Raw genomic sequence first — 21,250 nt, 5'->3', positions numbered from 1 at the left:
GGTTGTTTCAGCTTCTGCTTTTAGAGGTTGAAGAATCAATTTTTTGCTTTTCAAAAATAAAAGCAGATTTTTCAGGAGTCTTTACCAAACACTCTACAGAGTTTAAAAATAATTTTAAGTCTAAAATTACTTTGAAAAAGCTAGGCCAAACCGGGCCTCTCAAGATAATTTACTTTTAATTTACTTTTAATTTGTTCTATTGTAACAACCGAAAAAATAAAAATAAAAATATCCTAGTAATAATACAGATTATTTATACATACTTTTTTTTATTGCCGAATTATTACGTATAAAAATTTTCCACTGCTAAAATTGAGGATGTAAGAGCAGAGTTAGTTAATTCAGTTTCGGCAAAAATTCGGTACGTATATAATACGTATAAAATTTGTTTTCTAATTTTTAAATTCGTTTAAAAATTCGGATTAAAAAACGGATTCGGATTTAGGCTCAGGTCGAATATAGTCAAAATCCATATCCACCGAATTTTTGTTTTTGATATTCATATACGAAACCATATTTATTTTGTATCGAATAAATTTTGCTCCGTTCAGATTCGGATTTTGGATAAAATTTTGAATATGCGTATTCATTAACCATCCCTTCCCTAAAACTCTCTCTCTCTCTCTCTCTCTCTCTCTCTCTCTTCATTTCCCGGGAACTTGTAACCCTATCCACTATTCCAACGGTCGAGTCCAATTCAAAAAAAAAAAAAAAAAAAAAAACCACCAATCACCCAATGATTCTCCTATCCCCTCCTCTTTCCCTTCGCCCCAACCCCATCTCCTCCTCATCTCTCTCGCCCCTCCCCCTCTCCCTCCTCATCAATGGCGCCCCCAAATCGCATTGTAGGGCACGGGGGAGCCGCTTCACCGTGTGTTTGGCTACAAAACCCCTCATCAAAGATAGGGTTTTGAGGGTTAATGGGAGGGAGGCGCTCTCGGGCGTTCCCGAGAACGTTACGCTCTCGCACATCACCACCGCTGCGGCGCGCAGTGAGGGGTCGGATTCGGCTTCAGCTTCGGCCTCGGCCTCGTTCTTGGGGGCGGTGGCCGACCGCGAGGATTGCCGCCACGTCTTCAAGATCGGGGTTCTTCGGTATGGATTCAATTGGGTTCTTGATTTGTGGTTTTCGTGAGATTCATGTAATTATATGTGAGAAAAAAGGGATTTTTGGTGTGCTTTTAGGGCATTGGACAGTTTATTTTCCCAAATTGCCCAAAAACTTAAGAATCTTCTCTTTGCATCAGTTCACTTGCCATTTCTCGGCAATAATTTTCAATATTTGTTATCCAAGAGATTGATCTAACCTAGTAGGAAATGAATCATGAATAGGCTCCATATCCGCGCTCACGTGCGTAGTAGATATTAGGTGAACCATGCCATGTGCACGGATAAGAGATGTTACGAAAGCTTGGCATTTATCGGAATTATGGGCTATATCCAAATCACAGTATGATTTTTGTTGTAAATTTTAGTAGTGTATGATAATAAAATCATTTTTCTTTAAATTAACGATCAAAGAAGCCAAAGTGTCATAATTTAAGAGAAGCTACTATTATTCATTTGAGTTGTTTCGAGGAACTTCGAACAGCTTTACTCCAAGTTGCAATAAATTTTTATTCTTATAAATTCGTTGTATCGATAACAAATTTCTTATTTAGTCTGTTGTGAACTATGTTGTAGATTTGCATAAAAGAAAACAATAATTAAATGCTATGCATTCATGTAAATTTCTTGGTTGAAAATCCGGTTGTTTGAAGCATGTGTGAATTTGATGGAGAGCAATGCTGCTGTCTTTTCCCTCTCGCTGACTCCAAGATAAGTGATTTTTTACTCTCTTAACAGGGATTGTTGCCTGGTTTGCTTATTTAGATTCAGGATCTTCTGGATGATACCTCGGTTTGGAAATTCTGCGAGTGATATCCCGCAGGAGACCCAAATGTTGCTCTTAGAAATTAAGGAAGATAAAAGTGTTTCCAATGAGGTTGATGGAAATTCTGAAGACCCCATCACTTATATCCTACTACTGCCTGTGTTGGATGGCTTATTCAGAAGCAGTTTGCAAGGGAATTCTTCAGACGAGCTTGAGTTTTGCATCGAAAGTGGTAGCCGTTTCGCAAACTATCTTCTACCCCCATTGTTTCTGCAGATAGTTTGATCATTTTCAGAATTTTATTTCCTGTGTAAATTGCATCATGGGTCTTCAACTTTTTGCTGGGGTTTAAGTTTGGTTCTACCTTTTAATTTCTACAACTGGGTCACTAAACGTTGATCGAATGGGACAAAATTACCACTTAATAGCCAACTAATTGTCGCCGAAGTGAAACCTCCTAAAAAGGTTGAAGACCACTTGTGCAATTTGCCCATTTTTACATTGCAACAAATTTGATGTATTTGTAGACCTTTAGGTGATCCTGCTGTACGACAATCTCAGTTCCTAGAAGCAGTACTCGTAAACTACGGGAACAATCCCTTCGATCTCATGAAAGAATCCATGAAGTGAGCCTCAATTGTAGTAAACATCATTTGCTTTTCATGTTATCTATCGACCCAAATATCTTTCTCCTTTAAAGTTTGATGTGCTATGATCTATGAGAATCGCAGAATATTGGAGAAACATAAAGGAACTTTTACGGTGCGTGAACATAAAAAGGCAAGTACAAGATTCAGTAGCTCTGGTATTGATGCTTTTTCGGGAAGCTATTATGAGATAGTGCAGTTTTCTTTTTTGTTGAAGCAGAAGCCCGCAATGTTAGATTGGTTCGGATGGTGCACTTGGGATGCTTTTTATTTTGATGTAAACCCGCGAGGAATCATGGATGGCCTTAAGAGGTATCTGTTTCTTGTCCCACAACTTCTCTTTTAACTTTCTCTAATGTTTTTGATATCTTAATTACGTTAATGTTTCCCTTTAGTTCACCACATGTGCTATAGGGGCTTGTATTAAGCTTTTGAATTGAATGCAGCATTTTTAGTTAACTAATGCCGCTTGTCAATTTTAATTGGCATAGCTTATGCGAAGGAGGGACTCCCCCAAGATTTCTTATCATAGATGACGGTTGGCAAGACACGGAAAATGAATTCCAGAAAGAAGGTGAACCATCAGCTGAAGGATCTCAGTATGTTTTCCACAATCAAATTCTTCTTTGCCATGAAATGATAAATAAATATTCCTTGAAAGTTCTGAAAGTTTAGTTTTGGCTCTACGATTTCACAGGTATGGAGCCAGATTAGTTAGTGTGAGAGAGAACAGCAAGTTCAGAAATATCAGTCTTGGTCCAGATGAAGAGTTCAGGTCTCTAAAAGATTTCATTACGGGTATAAAAAAGACTTTTGGACTCAAGTAAGTATTTTGTTTGCTCATAGTTTCGTACAATATAAAATCCAACAATTGTATGAAGTAATTCAATTTGAGAGTATTTAAGTATATGCGAGGATTACGAGTGTCGTGCCATGTCGGCTGGTATTATGCCGGTATCAAATCGGCACAGCCATGGTCACTGTGCTGTAGTATGCTTTGATTACTGCACAAGAGGGCCTCAAGAGGTTCTATGATGGTTCTACAGATGTCTGAAACCCGTTAAGTAACCTGGTTATAATTCCTATCGAGTTAAAAGTTCATAACTGCTGCTGCATCCTTTCTCTGTGCCGGAATGCCATGGAACCACCATCTGCAGCCTTTGATGTCTGTTAAAGCTACTGGCCACTATAGAACTCATCACGCAAGCTTTCGAGGCCATTGGCAAGGCGGATGGTTTATTACGGCACCAACTGATGTGCCAATGCTGGCATGCCAGCACTAAACTGTCACAGAATTGTGCCGCGGCTAGTCAATCCTTGCGTATTCAAAACGCCTTCACAAAACTGTCCATATATATATATATCCTGGCAAAATCTGAATTTTCTTTTATATCCTTTGAAAACTTAATTACAAGGTAACAAGCTACATTTCCGAGGATATATGTATGTATGGAAACTACTATATGATTTTGTTTGCACATATATGTAGTAGCCCCTTCGGTTTTTTATGTCTCTAACTAACAGCATTTAGGTATGTCTATGTATGGCACGCATTAATGGGATACTGGGGAGGAGTTCACTGGGAAGCACCAGAAACAAAGAAATATAACTCAAAGCTAGTATACCCAATTCAGTCTCCGGGAAATCTTGCACACTTAAGAGACCTGACCATGGATTGCATGGAGAAGTATGGCATCGGAATGATAAACCCGGACACCGTATTCGAATTCTACAACGACTATCATAGCTATCTTGTTTCTCAGAATGTTGACGGAGTCAAAGTGGACGTACAAAATGTTCTCGAAACACTCGGAAGTGGTTACGGCGGTCGAGTTTCTCTAACAAGTCAGTTTCATGATGCGCTCGAGAAGTCTATCTCCAAGAATTTTCAGGACAACAGCATCATTTGCTGCATGGGTCATAATACCGACTCAGTATACAGGTGATCAGTCAATAAAATGCTTGAATAGTCCCTGTATTTTCACGATGTCACTACTTTAGTCCTTGAACTTGTCTTTTACGCATCTCAACCCATGAACTTTTGAATATATCTCAATGACACCCATAACAGCACTTCATTGTTCGAAGTATCTGCTATTCACTAAGTTATGAGCTAGGCATGTGACCCGATGTCAGGTATATCAAACAATCACATGGGGGCACAGGGATGCGATTTTAGAATATGGAAAGCTTAGGGACTAAAATGTTTGAGTGAAAGTCCAGAGACCAAATGACAATGTCTCAAATAATCAACACATGCCATCCGGAAAAAAAATTCTGGACTTTGTATATACTAAAGTTTTATGCCAGTGATATATTTATTCAGCTAGTGAAAATTACTATTTCAGTTTGAAAGTGAGTGCGATTACCAGAGTATCAGATGACTACATGCCTAGAAACCAAGCGTCGCAGACACTACACATTGCTGCTGTTGCATTCAACAGCATCTTTCTCGGAGAGGTCGTCATACCTGATTGGGATATGTTTTATGTGAGTAATTTTCTTGTTTTTTTTTTTTAAATAATTTTAGTTTGTTACCATGATATGATTGGATTATTTTATTTGGTCATTTTTTTGACATTTTTCTATGGTTTCAGAGCCAGCACTATGCTGCAGAGTTTCATGCAGCAGCAAGATCATTGGGTGGGTGTGGAATCTATATCAGGTAACGTACTCATTTTTGTATTTCTCTTCAACACTACTTTGCACCAAAATTAGTAGTTTCTAATTAGTACGTGTTCAATTTACAGTGACAAACCTAACCATCATGATTTCGAGCTACTTAAAAAGCTCGTACTCCCTGATGGATCAATTTTAAGAGCTAAATATCCGGGAAGGCCTACTCGGGATTGCTTGTTCACTGACCCAGTTATGGATGGGAAAAGGTCAATATGGAGCCTTCTTTTGAGCTTTTAAAATGTCTTAAGTTCCTTCTATTATGTTTATATCTTTCAATGTATGAGAATTTCTTCTTTTGTTTTTTAAATTTTAATTGAGCAGTCTGCTGAAGATTTGGAATCTGAATGCATGCAATGGAATTCTTGGCATCTTCAATTGCCAAGGAGCAGGAACTTGGCCATGCCTCGATAGCAGTCTCAGCAACCCTAATTCTGAGGCAACTACTCTCAGTGCGAAAGTTCGATCTGATGATATCGAGTATCTCGAAGAGGTTGCAGCAAATAATAACTGGACTGGTGATTGTGCAGTTTATTCCTTCAATGCTGGTACTCTACATTAACTCATTTCTATCTACTGTGTGCTTGGATGGTTTACAGTTGTTCAGAAAGTGAAAAATTAAGGCCTCGTTTGGTATGGCTGCCCTTTTTTTTTTTTTACTTTTTTAAACACTAATTCTACATAATTTGATACATTGGAGGAAAAACTTTTCTTTTGTTGTTATAGTCGATTAGCTAACAATCCATCCGGCTATGTGATAGATGACAATTTGTTTCAGTAATGTTTGGAAGCAAAAAAAAAGTAGTTTTGAAGTTTTTGTCTTTTGTTAAGTAAAGATCTTGGATGAAAAGATTGCAAGCAATCCACTGTCCACTTCTACACTTTTTGATATACAAAATTTTATTTAAATAAAACAAATAACAAACACGATACCAGGTGAATTCATCATTCTGTGCTTGAACAAGAAGGAGATTCATTTCTGCACGTATTGTGTCATAAGTAGTTAATTAATTAGCCTGTTAGAGGCTCTTTTAGGCTCAACTGAACTCGTGCTGTGCCAAATGATTCTCGAGACTAATTGCGATTAAATATCGCTTGCACTGCAATGAGTGGAACTACTTCATAGAAAGTTAAATTTACGGTGACTACTTCTTTCAGGTTCTCTTACTAGATTCCCAAAGAACAAATCATGGAGTGTTACTCTTAAAGTTCTTCAATGCGTGGTTTTTACAGTTTCTCCAATTAAGGTGAGTTACGTATGATCCTTATTTTGTATATTAAACAGATTCTGCAGCTGTTCATCATAGATTCTTACATAAACCACTTTCATTATCCATTGCTTGAGCAGGCTTATAGTCAAAACATTCAATTCGCGCCAATCGGTTTACTGAAAATGTATAATTCTGGCGGAGCTGTTAAAGCTGTTCACTTCACTGACGATTGTTTAGTCGTCGAAGGAAGAGGTTGCGGTCTCTTTGGAGCATATTCAAGTAGAGAACCTAAGAGTTGCGGTTTGAACTCCGAAGACAAGGACTTTGAGTTTAATAATGGTAATAATCTTTTGACATTAATGATTCCTTCAGGAGTTGATTCTTGGGAGATAGAAATTTATTTTTAAAGCTACACTTCTAGCCATTTTCTTTTATGTTAATTCTTGCAATCTACATACATAAAGGCATCCTAATAGGAAAATACGTATACAAATAGATGCCATTTGTCGATTTTTGCTAAACATGATTATAATCCGAAAGCATTTTCTTTGTGTAATGTTCTTGTCATAGTATATATGTATATACTTCCATGTTTACAGTAATAATCGAATTCCCATTTAGTCAAATAAATGAATATTTTGGCACATGTTCTATCTCCTTATGAAGAATCAAAAGGGTGGTGATATTATTAACTGATTTGTATCACTGGGTTATATTTCGGACTGGCTCGTTCCTAATTTTGATATCTGCCGTATTTATTATGAATACACAGATCAAAAATATAAATTCTATGATAGATGAGTGATTTGATTCCAATGTAGAGCACTTATAATAGCAAAAAGAAGAAAAAAAAGGAAATGCAGAAGAATTATGTTCTTAAAAAGCTTGAATTATGACATTTGAATCCAAAGATCATGTGAAAAACTATGTTCTTCAAAAGCTCAGATTATTAGAGGACAATAAAGTACCACATCCATATTCAATGATCTAAGTTTGTAGTTTTCTGAAAACAAAATGCTATATGGACTGCTGAAATTTAGAAATTCGGCTCGAATTCTTATGACATGTAAAGGAAAACAAAAGAAGAATTTTCATTAATTAAGGTTATAACAAGTTCAAATAAATAGTGAGAAACAAGAGGTCTCTCAAAATGAAACTTAAACAATGTTCTCTAACCCAAACATAATAAAAATTCAAACTCTAAATTCTAATTCGATCAAACTCCAAATTCTAATCCCTATTAAAATAGGTGTAAAAAGAATGATATCTCAAGCAACTGCATTAACTGCAATGGAACTCCTCACATAATGCCGCCCGTCGGACCAAATCAACCTTCCAAACACAAATCCTCTTCCGATTTCATCTTTGTGCGAGTCGAAAGTAACCGTGAACGACTTCTCATCTCCGACCTTGTCGAACTTGAGGGTGTCGGGCTTAACGGTGACCGTCGTCCCGAACGGGGCTTTGACTCTGGCCTTGTACGTGCCGGGGGACCCGACGTTCTTCAAAGTGCGGGTTACGGTCGAGGTCTTATTGAGGTCGGCCACAGTGATCGAAGGGTAGTTCAAGTTCTCGAGAGTCACGGCCTTCGAGGGGCAAGTGAAGTTCTTTCTAATGAGTCGAGTGACATTCGACGATTTGAAGCCTAGAGCACAAAGGAAGTTCAAGTAGTCGGTGAACGTCGCGTCGTAGACTAGGCCAGGGTCCGCGGCACGGTTCGGTCGGATGTGGCCCGAGCCGTAGTTAAACGGCGTGGCCTTTTGTCCGGCACCGTCTTGAATCGGCTTTCCCGTGTTGTCTTGGGTTCGTGCTGCGTGGAAAACAGGAGAGATCAGAGGGGTTGTTTTCTGCATGTTCACTGAAAGAAAAGGTATTTACCTGTCGTTATGATTGCCGATCGAATCGCAGCGGGGCTCCAATTGGGATGGAGCGACTTCACGAGTCCCGCGACCCCCGCGACGTGCGGGCATGACATTGATGTCCCCGACAGCAAGGCGTACGAGGCCGTGCGGTCGTCCCCGTCCACACCGGTCGCGCTAACAACCGGAGAATAGGCCGCGAGTATGTTCACTCCTGGTGCGGTAATATCCGGCTGCGAGAGAAAAAAAAAGAAGCAACAAAAGGTTTACTCGCCGTAAATTGTAACTAGAGTCGGTTTCGTCGAACAACTCACCTTTAAGATTTGCGGTGACGGCAAACTGGGCCCTTGGGACGAGAAAAGGGCCATCATCGGCGAGGGTTTAAGGCCGAATGTTGTTTTTGATGGCGAAATCGAACCTACAGGAGACCTGCATTTAAGTACAGCATCGAAATGAGTCAGATTCAATTACAGCAACATCTGAGTTTCAGATTTAAATTCAAATTTCAGACTTACTTGGTGGAATTCAAGTAGGCGAAAAGAGGAAGGGAATCTTTGTATGTGATCATGGTGGCCGGGAGAAAGTGCAGGTCGGCGACGATGTCGTTGCCCGAGTCCTTGTCGTTGGCGAGGACCATACCGGCCCCGCCTGCCTCGAGAACCGACTTCCCCTTCATTATCCTCGCAATATCTCCTCCTCGCAAGCACACCACTATTTTCCCCTTCACCTTCGCGGAATCAAGCGAGTCCCCAGTGCTGCACCACATTCTGCAGCGTACACGTCGCGAATTCGTTACTCGATCAATCGATCGAATGTTATGTAATCGTAAAATTCGATATAATCTATCTGATATCAGATCAGGTTAAAGAGTTTATTCTGAGATACAGAATCTGCTAAACCCTGCTGAAGAAAACTGTTTAACTTCAAGATATCGCGAATCAGCTAACAAAAAATTGAGCAAATCTGAGCTCAGAGTCGCTTACGCAGTGTTTCGAGAAACATTGGGAGCCGCAGCGTCTGCGGCATAGATCAAAGGATAAAGCTTATTCTGCGGTAGATCTTTCGTCTCCATGCTTTCACCCTGACGAAAGTAAATCGGAGATCAACATCACGCCGATCAGCGCTTGCGATTCATGATTATGCGAAACATGTTTACCTTTATTATTCTCTTATTGCCGAGGGTAAGAGACGAGGGGAAGTCCCTATCGATAGTGCTCGCGGCGACGGTTATCACCCATGGGGGGATGTTGACGACAGTGCCCGGGGTCGGGCCGGAGTTTCCAGCTGAGCACGACACCGTGATCCCTCTCCGCGCGGCGTGGAACGACCCCAACGCAATTCCATCGTCGAGGTAAGTCGAGGGATCGAGAATGCTGAGCTCCGCCCCGAGGGAGACCGAGATCACGTCGACGCCGTCGTAGATTGCGTTGTCGAACCCCGCGAGGATGTCCGCGTCGGCGCACCCGGAATCGCCGCACGCCCTGTAGGAGGCCACGCGGGCCCTGGGGGACCCGCCGTTCGCGGTGCCGTTGGCGTGGCCGAAGAAGCTCACGCCCGGCACGAAGTTCCCGCCGGCGGTGGAGAGGGTGTGCGTGCCGTGGCCTTCGTAGTCCCGCGCCGTGTTGTTGCGGGGGATTTTCGGATCGATCGCGTGCGATCCCGAGTTGAAGTATTTGGCGCCAATCAGCTTCCTAAAAGCAGGAATTCAAATCATGCTAAACATAAATAAGATGATCAAAATTAGAAATCCAATTAAATTACACAAAAAATGATGCAATAATTTCTCGCTTTTAATACACATAAAGCACTACAACAGTAAACAAAATCAACTAAAATCAACTAAATGTTAGGCTTAAAACACAAGAAAATGATGTGAAAATGTACAACATACGCAAATATGTTATCGTAGATCGATTCGCTGATAATATTGAAATCAATTATAACTATCTCTATCAAATCTGATAAATTTGAAATTATGTTATAACTATGATTCATTTGTGTTTCATGTGTGCAAATGAGAATAGCTAATCCGAAAATGCTGTAACAGATTTGAAATCATCTTCAATTGCAGTTATTCAAAGCAATTGATAGAGAATTGTGAAATGTGGTTGTGATTTATCATCAGAATTATCATTTCAGAAACAAATTTAAATTTAAATGAACATTTAAAAAAAAAATTGAGGACCTGTTGCAAGGAACCTGATCCTTGGTGTTGTTCTCGCAGAAACCTCTCCATCTCGACGGAACCGGTCCGTACCCTTCGTCGCTAAAACTCTTCGATTCGGGCCACACACCTTCAAAATATTCAGAAACAGAAACAAGAACATCATGTAACATGAATTCAAATGAGCTTACTAAAGAAGATTTTAGAGGCAACAACATGTAATTAAGTGCAGTTAAAAGTAATAACCGGAATCGATGTGCGCGATGATCACGTCTTCGCCGAACTTAGCCTTCCGAAAGATCGATTCGCGGGGGATTTTTCCGTCCCTCTCCAAATCGACGAAAGCCCACGAACGAGTCGTGTGCAGCTTCTTCAGCTTGTTCTCGAACACCGTCACGACCTCAGGGTGATCTACAAAACTAAAGCTCGATGAAAATTTATCACACATATTGCACAATTCAGTAATTTGAAAACAAGTTAAGAGACTCGCTTGCGATAGCTCGCGCTTCTTCCTCTTCCAAGTGCGCTGCGAAACCGTTGATCGCTTTGGCGTATGAATAAATCATTGCATCTTTCGCCTTGTCCCTACTATAAATGATAAATTAGTGTTGATACATAAAATAATTAATGATGAAAAATTAAGAAAAATATAAGAGTGACTCTTTAAAGTGTTCTTTGATCTTCACCTTCCAACAAATGAGGCCAAGAACTCGTGGTGCGAGTCGATCGCGCGATCGAAATCTTCGAGCGTCGCGTCGTCGCCATGAGGATGTGATCCAAGATACACAATGTATGACTAAAATATTCACAAAAAAATGACAAAAAAATAAGGAAGAATAACAATAATTAGATACTAATAATAAGCAGTATATGTATAATAGTAGCTTAAGATGATAGATTCAAAATGATTCAAAAAGCATAACAAATAAATAGTTTTACATCTTAGTTATGATTTTTGTTTAATTCTCATCATGATATGATCCATAGATAATTAATTATGAAAGAGTAATACAATATATGACTAAAATATTCATCAAAAAATATGAAAAATAGGGATGGTAAGGATTAAAATGAACCAAAAAATATGATTTTGTTATGGATCTCTTCTTTCGACACGCGACGAATATCGAAACACCAAAAAATAGAGCTCAAAACTTATACTATGACACTATAAATAAATATAAATAATTGAATAAAATCACCAACTCTAAGATATGATTAGAACAATAATGCTTGCCTTTTTCGCGGCGAAAACCGGATGATGCAAGAGAGAGGAGAATAACACAAAGGTGATGAACAAAAAAAGACTCTTTTTCTCCATCTTTTTCTCTCTAATCTCCTCTTCTTTTTTTTAATCTTCTTTAATTTAATTCTTAAACCATTATTTATATGACTCTATGTATGTAGAGGAATGTATATGCATATGTATATATATATATAATATAGTAGAGAATAATAAATGAGGTTATATGGGGATATATATGGGTTGTTTTTTTGAATTTGACAATGTTTTATGTCTAGTTACATTACATTACATAAAATGATAAGCCTGTATTTTTGGTTAATTAGGAGATATTATATTTAAAAAATGGAGATATTTAGGATAACAAAAAAAAAAGTTTAAATAGGAATTAACAGAAAAGGTTGGGAAATATTGGTTAATTAGGAGAAGTTGAGGTATTTTAAAATTGAGATATTTAGGATAAATAAATATTGGTTAAATTAATTAGGAGATATTTTAAAATTGAGATATTTAGGAAAACAAAAAAAAAATGTTTAAGGAATTAACAGAAAAGGAGAGAAAATCGGGTGAATGCATGTATAAGTTGTTATCGACTCATTCATTCTATTTAGGAATGGAACAAAAATTTGGTACATAATATGCCGTTCATCACGCAATCAGCACGAATCTCAAAGTAGTTTTAATATTATATTTTATTCTTACATTAGTATAGGAATTATCAGCCGTTCACCACACAGCCAGCACGAATCTCAAAGTGGCGACGAAAAAACCATCTCAACTTTTGTATAATTTCAGATAGTCACTTAAACTTTGAAAATATTTACCACCTTTTTCCTCAATAAATTATATATATAAAAATATATAAACTGGTGATTAATGTTATCCTAGTGAGATTTTTTTTTTTTTGATATATATATATATATATATATATGAATTGTTATAAGAGATAGGCAAAATTAGGGAAAACATTATAAAATAATTCCAAATAGAGCAAATATAACAAATATAATATTACCATTATTATATAGAATAATAATATAAGGAAAATATTGATCACTTTTTAGTGAGCAAATATAACCAGGGTTAAATACTAAAACAAATCTTTCTCTATTAATGTTTTAATTAATTATTAAAGCTGGCATATTAAGAATTATTAAACTTTGAATTTTTAATTATTATTTTTTTAGATTTTGAGTATTCAACCTACAATATCTCGTGAAATTAATTTCGAATTATTCTGAATTTTGAATCTCCAACAGAATCGCCTATAATATCTCATTATACTTTAAATTTTGGATTTTGAATTATTTGACTTAATATTGCAAAATTTGCACATTGCAAATTTTAAAATTTGAATTTTTCTGAAAAAATTTCTTTTTTTTTTTGCAAAGCGCCGAATAGAAAATTTTGAAGTTACGAAACTTTTAATTTTGAATTGTTTCAAATTTGAAGATTTGATGTGACCCAACATGAAGATATTTTAAATTACTCAAATTTTAGATTACAAACTTCAAATTTTGGGCTCTTCCGAAATGCGAAATTTTAAATATGGTTTAGGGTTAGAAAGTGATTACGAACTTCAAATTTTGAATTGCTTCAAAAATCTTTCTTTTTATATCTTTTAGATATAATTAGCAACCCAACCAAATTATTAGATTATTCGATTATTATAACAATCTTATGTACATATTTTATGAAAAAATAGTTTTTTTTTTTTTTTGAAAAAATCAGAAAACAAAAATACTAGTTTTCTATAACATCTAGAAACAAGGTTTAAAAAAAAAACAAAAACAAAAACTAATTCTTCGTAGAATCAAACGAACAGAAAACTGAAAAAAGGATTTTCAATGATATTTTCTTTTATCAATTTTTACATTTTTCGTGATGCTTACATCACAATGATTCGATGATGATATAGTTTTTGCGGTCCTACAGAAAACAAAAGGCATTATGGACCCTTAACTAGTTCAAATTTTAAGCCCAAAGCCTAAATTTATGTGAACTTGATTCGGCTCTAAAAAATTTGGAGGAGCAATTTTTTATATACCCTTGACTACTATTCAAAATTTCAAATTTACCTTTCAGTTTTTAAAATAACTCTTAAAAATCCAAATCTCGCCCACAAACCTTCATTTTTCATAAGCAAATTCGGAAATAAAAAGGACAATTTTGAAAATCAAGCGTAAATTAAATATTTTTCGAGTTTTGAGGGGTATATTGGATATTATCTCAAACAAAAAATAATATGGCATTGATAGCTTAATGTTGTTGTAATTTGATTTCAAAGATTAAAAAATAAAGTAAGGATTTCATAATGGACACTTTAAAATCTAAAAGGACTTGATTGCTATTTGTATGATCTTATCAAACTGTAGACTTTAATATGTTACGATTAGAGATACAAATGGAATGGATCGAGTCGGTAGAGCTCCTGCTCCGATTTGCCCCAACTGAATACAACAATAAAGAAAAGAATTATTCGCCCCGAATTCGCTTCAATAGAAAAGAATAATTCGCCCCGAATACCAACTTACCCTGACCTACCCTAAGTAGAGCAATAAGTGGGGCTAAAAATAGAATATATAAATCAACTTGTTTCAAATCTATTCTAATCTGCCAAAAAAACGGGGCGAATGGTAAGAACCTCTCCTAACTTTTGGATCCGCGGGGCGAATGGTAAGGACCTCTCCTAACTTTTGGATCCGCACTGTTTGCATCCCAATTAGCTATTCTGATCTAGCTAGGCGTAAGGACGAGAATGTAAAATTATTAATATAAAAAAATACTTTCCATATGATGTATATAATTTACCCATTCATGTAAATCATAAGGGGCATGCTATTTTTGTTGCTAGTCATAAATCAAGTATGATTTTATCTTAAAATTAACCTACCCTAACCCATCCGCCTCTCACCTTTAGGATCCGCACCATTTGGATCCCAACCTATCATGACCCATCCTAAATAGAGCGGTAAGTGAAATTAAAAATAGAATATAAATCAATTTATTCCAAATATGTTCTAACCCACCAAAAAAAAAAAGGGGTGGATGTTAAGGGACCCCTCCCACCTTTCGGATCCGCACCATTTGCATCCACTAGGAGTAAGGACAAGAATGTAAAATCATTAATAAAAAAATTTACTTTCCATATGATGTGTATAATGTATCCATTCATGTAGATCATAAGGGGCATGCTATTTTTGTTGCTAGTCATAAATTAAGTATGATTTCACCTTAATTAGAACTATAAAATCATGTAACATCATATGAGAAAAAAATGTTGGAAAAAGAAAACTATGCTTATTTTTGCCCAGTAATATTGAGACTAATATTTCTTTTATATATATATATATATATATATATATATATATATATATATATATTTATAAAACAAAATGTGATATTGGAGAAAACTAAATTGTAATTAATCCGCTAATATTTTCTAAATATCTCAGAAGTCGCAAGTTGGACTCATTCGTAATTTAACTTATTTTTCAACTAGAACAACTCAAATCAAAAAATTAATTTAATGATTGTAATTACTTTTAAAGCTACAATAGTTAGCAAAATAACAACAACTAATATCTAAATAAAAATATTAAATTTGAATAAAATGGGCATCTTAACCAATAAGAAAACTAATATGAAAAGCTGAAATAAAAAAGCTTAAATAAAAAAATTTAAAAAAGTGAAGGGGTGTGAATCCAAAAATATAAAAAAAGACTTGAGGGGTTTCTTTTAAATATTGCCACTACATAATATAGTGGCTTTATTTGGAAAAGAAATAATCCTACAAAGATTTGTTTTCTGAAAGAACAAAAGTCCAAACTTCATGTGAAAGGTCTTAGTGTGGAGGTAGTTTTTGCATCGACAGGCGGGACAGGTGTATTCATAGTCCCTGGGATGGGTATGATTACAATACCTAGTGAGATTGGGTCCGAGTTGGCATTGTTCTACAGATAGTAGTGTTGGGCTATGGTAAATTAGTGACTTATAGCTGTAGATTTATTCCAGATTCTTTTCTATTGTTATGCATTTACCGTAGACTTGGTAGATGAACCGATGATTCTGAGAGCGATACCCACTGTAGTTCTCACGCCAGTTGCTACCCCTATTTTTGCAGAACCGTCGCCTTCGGCTGCTGCTGCTGCTGCTGATTCAGATTGTGGTTAGGGCATCGCGAGTTAGAGCCCTTCCAGCCGTGCTAGAGTTAGAGGAGTACCTTCTGCAGGTAGTTGCACTTTTATTTTGAGTTCATGTACATACAAATATTATAACTCGCTGGTGCGAGTCCTTTTGTGCCTGGATACTATGTATGTATATGAAACTTATTGTATATATCTCTTTTTGATTCTAGCAGCTCTATACTACTGGTTGTGGTGTGCATGTTTACAGGTACAACCACTGTTCGCTTCGTATACAGGAACGTATACGGCGGGTCTGTTTGCGTGCCCGGGAAAACGTATAATCCGGGGCGTGACAACGGGTGTGTTCACAGTCCCTAGTGAGATTGAGTCAGGATTTGCATTTTCTACAGATAGTTAGTATCGGATCATGATAGTATAGTAGCATATAGCTGTAGATTGTTTTCAGTCTCTTTACTATCATTGAGTATATCTACTGTAGACTTAGTGGGTGAACCGTTGAGGTCGATAGTGATACCCACTGAGGGCTATTTCTTTTTGCAGTAGTTCTCACGTCCAGTGGTGGATCTTTTGCAGAGCCTTCGATTGCGGCTGCTGCTACTGTTGATTCCGATCGTGGAAAGGGTGTTGCGAGCTAGAGCCCTTCCTGACGAACTTCAGAGTTAGAGGAGTACCAGCTACAGGTAGTTGTAGTTTTTGGATTTTTATATATACTGATGTTGTAATTCGCTGGAGCGAGTATTTTTGTTATACCTGGATACTATGTATGTATAGTGGACCCATGTTATTATATATATTTTATTTAGTAGCTATATACTACTGGTTGTAGTATTGTATGATTATAGGTACGGGTACAGCTTTCGTTTCGTATACAGAAAAAATTTCTATGTATACGGCGGATCTGTTAGCGTGCCCGGAAAAACGAGTAATCCGGGGCGTGACAGATATCTCATAAAGTTTATTTGAATTAATATTTCTAAATTTTGAATCTCCAAAAAAATCGCCTGCAGGATTTGACTTATTAGAATTGGCATTGTAAAATTTTACATTACAAATTTCAAATTTTGAATTATCTTGAAAACTTTTTTTTTTTTTTTTTTGCAAAACTAATAGAATAATCTCATTCAACATATAATTCAAGTTACAAAACTTTTAATTTTGAATTTGTAGTGTTCCGGAGGTTTGGATAGGATTGGCTACAGTATTAGTGACTAGTCGACATATCTGGAGAGTGTCGGATTGAGTCGTAGTCATTTCTGCACGAATTGGATGCAGAAATGGAGTCGGCGCACTCAAATAAGCAAAACTGAAGTTTTGCCAGATTCGGGTGCCCAGAGCAGGGCTTGGGTCGCCCAGAAGTTGAGTGCAGGATTGAACAGAACTGGAAGCCAATTCGGATCCAGGTTTCGGACGCCTAAAGTGGGTCCGAAAACTTACCTCATGAATATCGTTCTCTCCGACATGTGGTTCGTGGTAGGTGTGATCCGCCGGAACCGGTTTAGGGCGCAGCGGACCGCAGGCGGAGGAACCGAAGAGGAAGACTTGTGTAGCCTGGAGGTTTCGGACGCCCAGAATGTTGTTTTGGGCGCACGAAAGTCATCGTTTTTGCAGAGTAAGCAATTTAGCAGCTTTTGTTCCTGCGGCTTATTGGATCATTCTATTACCCTATGCATAGCTAGAGTTCGTCCCCAGTGAACTCTTTTCATCCTCTCTTCACAGTGAAGGCTTAGAATTGCATCTAACACCTCAAATTACTCCAATTTCTCCAAATTGCTCACTTTCTACATTGAGCACTGTAGTTCTAGCAGTTTCCATGCAACGACCTTCGGCGTTTTGGCTCGTGTGCAACTTAGAGAGCTCCGTTTGCCACAAAACTTGGTTTGTTGGATTCTAGACTTACAGAGAAATTCGTAGAGGCCATTTTTATAGGATTTGGTTGAGGTTATTTTAGTCGATTTTGGGTTTTTCTTTGCTGCTGATGTTTTGGTCCTGAATTTGAGTTTCTTTGATTATTATGGACCAATTCATGGAGAGAGCTGGAATTTCGGCCAGTGAAAGTTGTGCCACCATTTTTCTACTGATTTGGAGGGTGTTCATCATCTGAATTGAGAATTTGAGGATTGATAAGTGAGTTTCAACATTAGAGTTGACGGATTAAGTTTAAGTACTGAAATTTGAGGGTATTGGTGTAATGTTGATGTTTTTGTATTCAGATCTTTGGAGGAAGTTGGATTTGGACTAGAGGGTGATATTCCATCTTAGTTCATTGGTTTTGGGACCTTGTCTCACTTGATTTGGAGATCGAAATGTGATATCGACATTGAATTGATGTGAATTTGAGCTTAGTGCCGAATTTTGGATTATTGATGGACTTTAATATTTTGGGTGTTGAAATCCTTAGAGAGGCTTGTGCTTGTGGCTGAAGCTTGGCAGGGATTCCGGCAACTCCTCACCACCGTGGATTAGCGCTTGAGGTGAGTTAATCATCGAATTCTCCTCCTAAATTTAGTAGTTGACAGCATGTATGTTTAGCCTTTTGTATATCATATAATTAGCTCAAACTAGTGATTTGCATGCTTATGAAATATGAGTTTGGAGCTTCAAATGTTAGTTAATTATACATATAAATTTGGAATTGACTTAGGAGAAAACTGGCGCTTCTACACTGTCATATGTGAAACTACCAGATTTAGCTCTAGGAGTCGTAGTTTGTTTGTATTACCGCAGTTTGTGGGAGGTGGATACCTATATTAGTATAGAATGCATTTACGCTCGTGCTGGATGCCGAGCTTGAGTAATATTCAATTGTGGGAGGTGGATACCTATATTAGTTAGCTCCTTAAGCTTTTGTGCTTCGTATCCACGCTATTAGTATGCATTTGATACTCAGATAGCTTCTAAAGCTGTTGTGCTTCGTATCCACGCTGTTAGTGCGCATGTGATACTCAGATAGCTTCTGAAGCTGTCGCGGATCGTATCCACGCTGTTAGTGTGCATTTGATACGCTGAAAGCTTAGGAGCTATAGTTTATCTGTACCACCGCAGTTTGTTGGCGGTAGATACCCATAATAGTGTAGAATGCATTTACGCTCGTGCTGAGATGTCGAGCTTATTTTTACAGCAGTGGTTAGGCTGTTTCGGTCTGTCGGATGCCATTAAGGTTGACGGTAGACCCAGTTTGCTATTTTTGGCATTAAATTGTGCTGAGGACATATGAGTTTGGTTGTTAGACCAGTTTGACCTTATTTACTTGACTATAGCCTATGAGAGCCTGATTGAGCTCGGCAGAGATACGTTTGCATACTCGGTTGGGTAGCGCCCACGATGCCACTCCGGAGTCGGGCTTTGTGCATTTGCATTAGTGTCGTAGTGTCCTGGTTGGACTTGCTCTCCACGGACTGCTTAGTGTGGGGTAGTTTTGTAGATTCGACAGGCGGGACGGGTGTATTCACAGTCCCTGGGACATGTATGTTCACAGTCCCTATCGAGATCGGGTCTGAGATTGCATTATTCTACAGATAGTTAGTGTTGGATAATGATAGTATAGTGGCATATAGCTGTAAATTGTTTCCGGTTCCTTTACTATCTCATTTGTGCACACTTTCTGTAGACTTGGTGGGCGAGCCGATGAGATTGAGGGCGGTACCCCCCGAGAACTACTTCTTTTGCAGTAGTTCTCGCGCCCAGTTGTTACCCTTCTTTTTGCAGAGCCTTCTTCTTCAGCTGTTGCTGTCGCGGATATCGATCGTGGAAAGAGATATACCAGTTACAGGTAGTTGTAGTTTTTGGTTCTTATATATACTGATATTAGATCCTCGCTGGAGCGAGTGTTTGTTGAAGCATAAAAAAAAAAAAGAAAAAAAAAAGAAAAAAAAGAAAAAAAGAAAGAAAAAAGAGAGAGGAATAAAAGAAGAAAAAGAAAAAAGGGGAGAGAGAAAATAATAAATAGAGATGGTTTATGAGATCATCTATGCACCAGGTGTATGGATAAAATTTAAATTTTGAAAATATCCCATGCACCGGATTGCAAAAAATAATACGTACGGGTATATAAAATAGCATATTAGTCTATTCCCTTTTATATATTTACAAAATGCCCCACCTTAATCATATAATATTTTTATTAAGGTGTAATATGATCAAAGGGAAAGAACTAATCCGCAATATTCCCGCAATCCCATCCTAACCACCCAATATCTCACAATCTCATCGCAACCGTCCAAAATCTATCCCACAATCTCCTCTCAACTACCCACAATCCCACGTCTCGCAATTCGCTCGCACGTTTCCCTCAGGTTGGTTACAACCACCCCTATAAATACCCTTCGAAAAAAATCAAACGAGAGAGCTTTTTGAACCTTGAAATCCATTCAAAAAAAAAAATATCCACCCAATCCCCATCGTTTACAAAAAAAAAAAAGGTAAGAAAATTATTATCTTTTTTCTCCCTTCTCCAAAATCAAAGCTCTCTCTCTTCAAAAAAAAAAAAAAAAAAAAAAAAAAAAAAAAAAAAAAAAAAAAAAAAAAAAAAAAAGATAAAAAAAAAAAGAAGAAGGGGAGAAGAAAGAAAGATTTCTTTCTCCTCTCTCTCTCTCTCTCTCTCTCTCTCTCTCTCTCTCTCTCGCTCGTAATCGCGATCACGACCTCCCGGTGAGAGGGTGACCATCGCCGGAGATCTGGTGACGGCGGCACTGTCAGCAGACCTCCTGGCTGATGGCGGGTCGCGGGAGCTCTCCTCGCCGGGTTCCTCGACCGACGCGCGCTCCGGGCACTCCGCCGCCCCCTCCGCGCTTGAGCTCCTCGAGCTCTCCACGCCGAGGCGCTCCACCGACGCGCGCTCCGCCCTCCTCTGCCGCTCATCTTCTTCCTCTTCTACGCCGGAGACGCGTAGCCCAAAGCGCGCGGCGTGCCGTGGCGCGATGTGCTCCGTGCCAACGTGCGCCGCGAGTTCGAGGAGGCACGCTTTGAGCAGGACCCCGAAGTCATCGCCAAACTCCTCATCGGCGGCCGCGACGCCATCCAGAAGGCCCTCGACAGGCTCATCTACACCAGCAAGAAGATGGACGACGACGAAGCCCGGGATCAGAGCGAAGGTGGGACGTAAAATCGAAACCCCGACTCGAGACGCTCTGAGGCTGCCCGCGTCGCTCCGAGACACCCCGACCTGAGGCGTCACTTCTCGACAATCTCCGTGCAAATGGCCGCGGACTTCGCCCCAAACTCCTCTGCGGTCACCGCGACGGCATCGACTCCGACGTCACCGCGAGCCGCCGTCGCCGTCGCTCCTGGACATGCTCCGAAACACCAATCCGAGGCGTTGCTCCTGGACATGCTCCAACCCATGCTCTAACCCGAGGCGTCGCTCCTCGCCAATCCACGCCGCCTACGTCGCTATGGGACGTCCCGACCCGAGCTCCTTTGAATTCCACCGA

The 21,250-nt window shown here is 38.5% G+C and overlaps 2 protein-coding genes across 3 annotated transcripts; one reads left to right on the top strand and one right to left on the bottom strand.

Annotated features, from left to right (window-relative positions):
• Nucleotides 707-7,012, top strand: LOC109720838 (probable galactinol--sucrose galactosyltransferase 2). 2 transcript variants are annotated; one of them, XM_020248177.1, is made up of 14 exons: nucleotides 707-1,095; nucleotides 1,873-2,105; nucleotides 2,409-2,499; nucleotides 2,605-2,653; nucleotides 2,741-2,832; nucleotides 3,012-3,119; nucleotides 3,218-3,343; nucleotides 4,052-4,462; nucleotides 4,869-5,010; nucleotides 5,118-5,185; nucleotides 5,271-5,405; nucleotides 5,521-5,744; nucleotides 6,355-6,443; nucleotides 6,545-7,012. In XM_020248177.1, the coding sequence occupies exons 1-14, from the start codon at nucleotides 737-739 to the stop codon at nucleotides 6,812-6,814; spliced, it is 2,397 nt and encodes a 798-aa protein (XP_020103766.1). In that variant the 5' UTR covers nucleotides 707-736; the 3' UTR covers nucleotides 6,815-7,012. The 2 variants fall into 2 exon arrangements, with proteins under 2 accessions (XP_020103766.1, XP_020103765.1); XM_020248176.1 differs by having other exon boundaries at nucleotides 1,846-2,105.
• LOC109720361 (subtilisin-like protease SBT5.3) lies at nucleotides 7,586-21,161 on the bottom strand. The gene is made up of 12 exons (XM_020247410.1): nucleotides 21,033-21,161; nucleotides 20,482-20,982; nucleotides 11,117-11,226; nucleotides 10,921-11,018; nucleotides 10,677-10,841; nucleotides 10,452-10,560; nucleotides 9,423-9,957; nucleotides 9,250-9,347; nucleotides 8,782-9,033; nucleotides 8,581-8,695; nucleotides 8,286-8,499; nucleotides 7,586-8,217 (listed from the first exon to the last, which is right to left on the bottom strand). The coding sequence occupies exons 1-12, from the start codon at nucleotides 21,159-21,161 to the stop codon at nucleotides 7,676-7,678; spliced, it is 2,868 nt and encodes a 955-aa protein (XP_020102999.1). The 3' UTR covers nucleotides 7,586-7,675.

The sequence above is a fragment of the Ananas comosus genome, linkage group 14 (genome assembly GCF_001540865.1).
Source record: "Ananas comosus cultivar F153 linkage group 14, ASM154086v1, whole genome shotgun sequence".
In the NCBI taxonomy this organism is placed as follows: domain Eukaryota; kingdom Viridiplantae; phylum Streptophyta; class Magnoliopsida; order Poales; family Bromeliaceae; genus Ananas; species Ananas comosus.
This window is presented reverse-complemented; position numbering and strand designations above follow the sequence as displayed.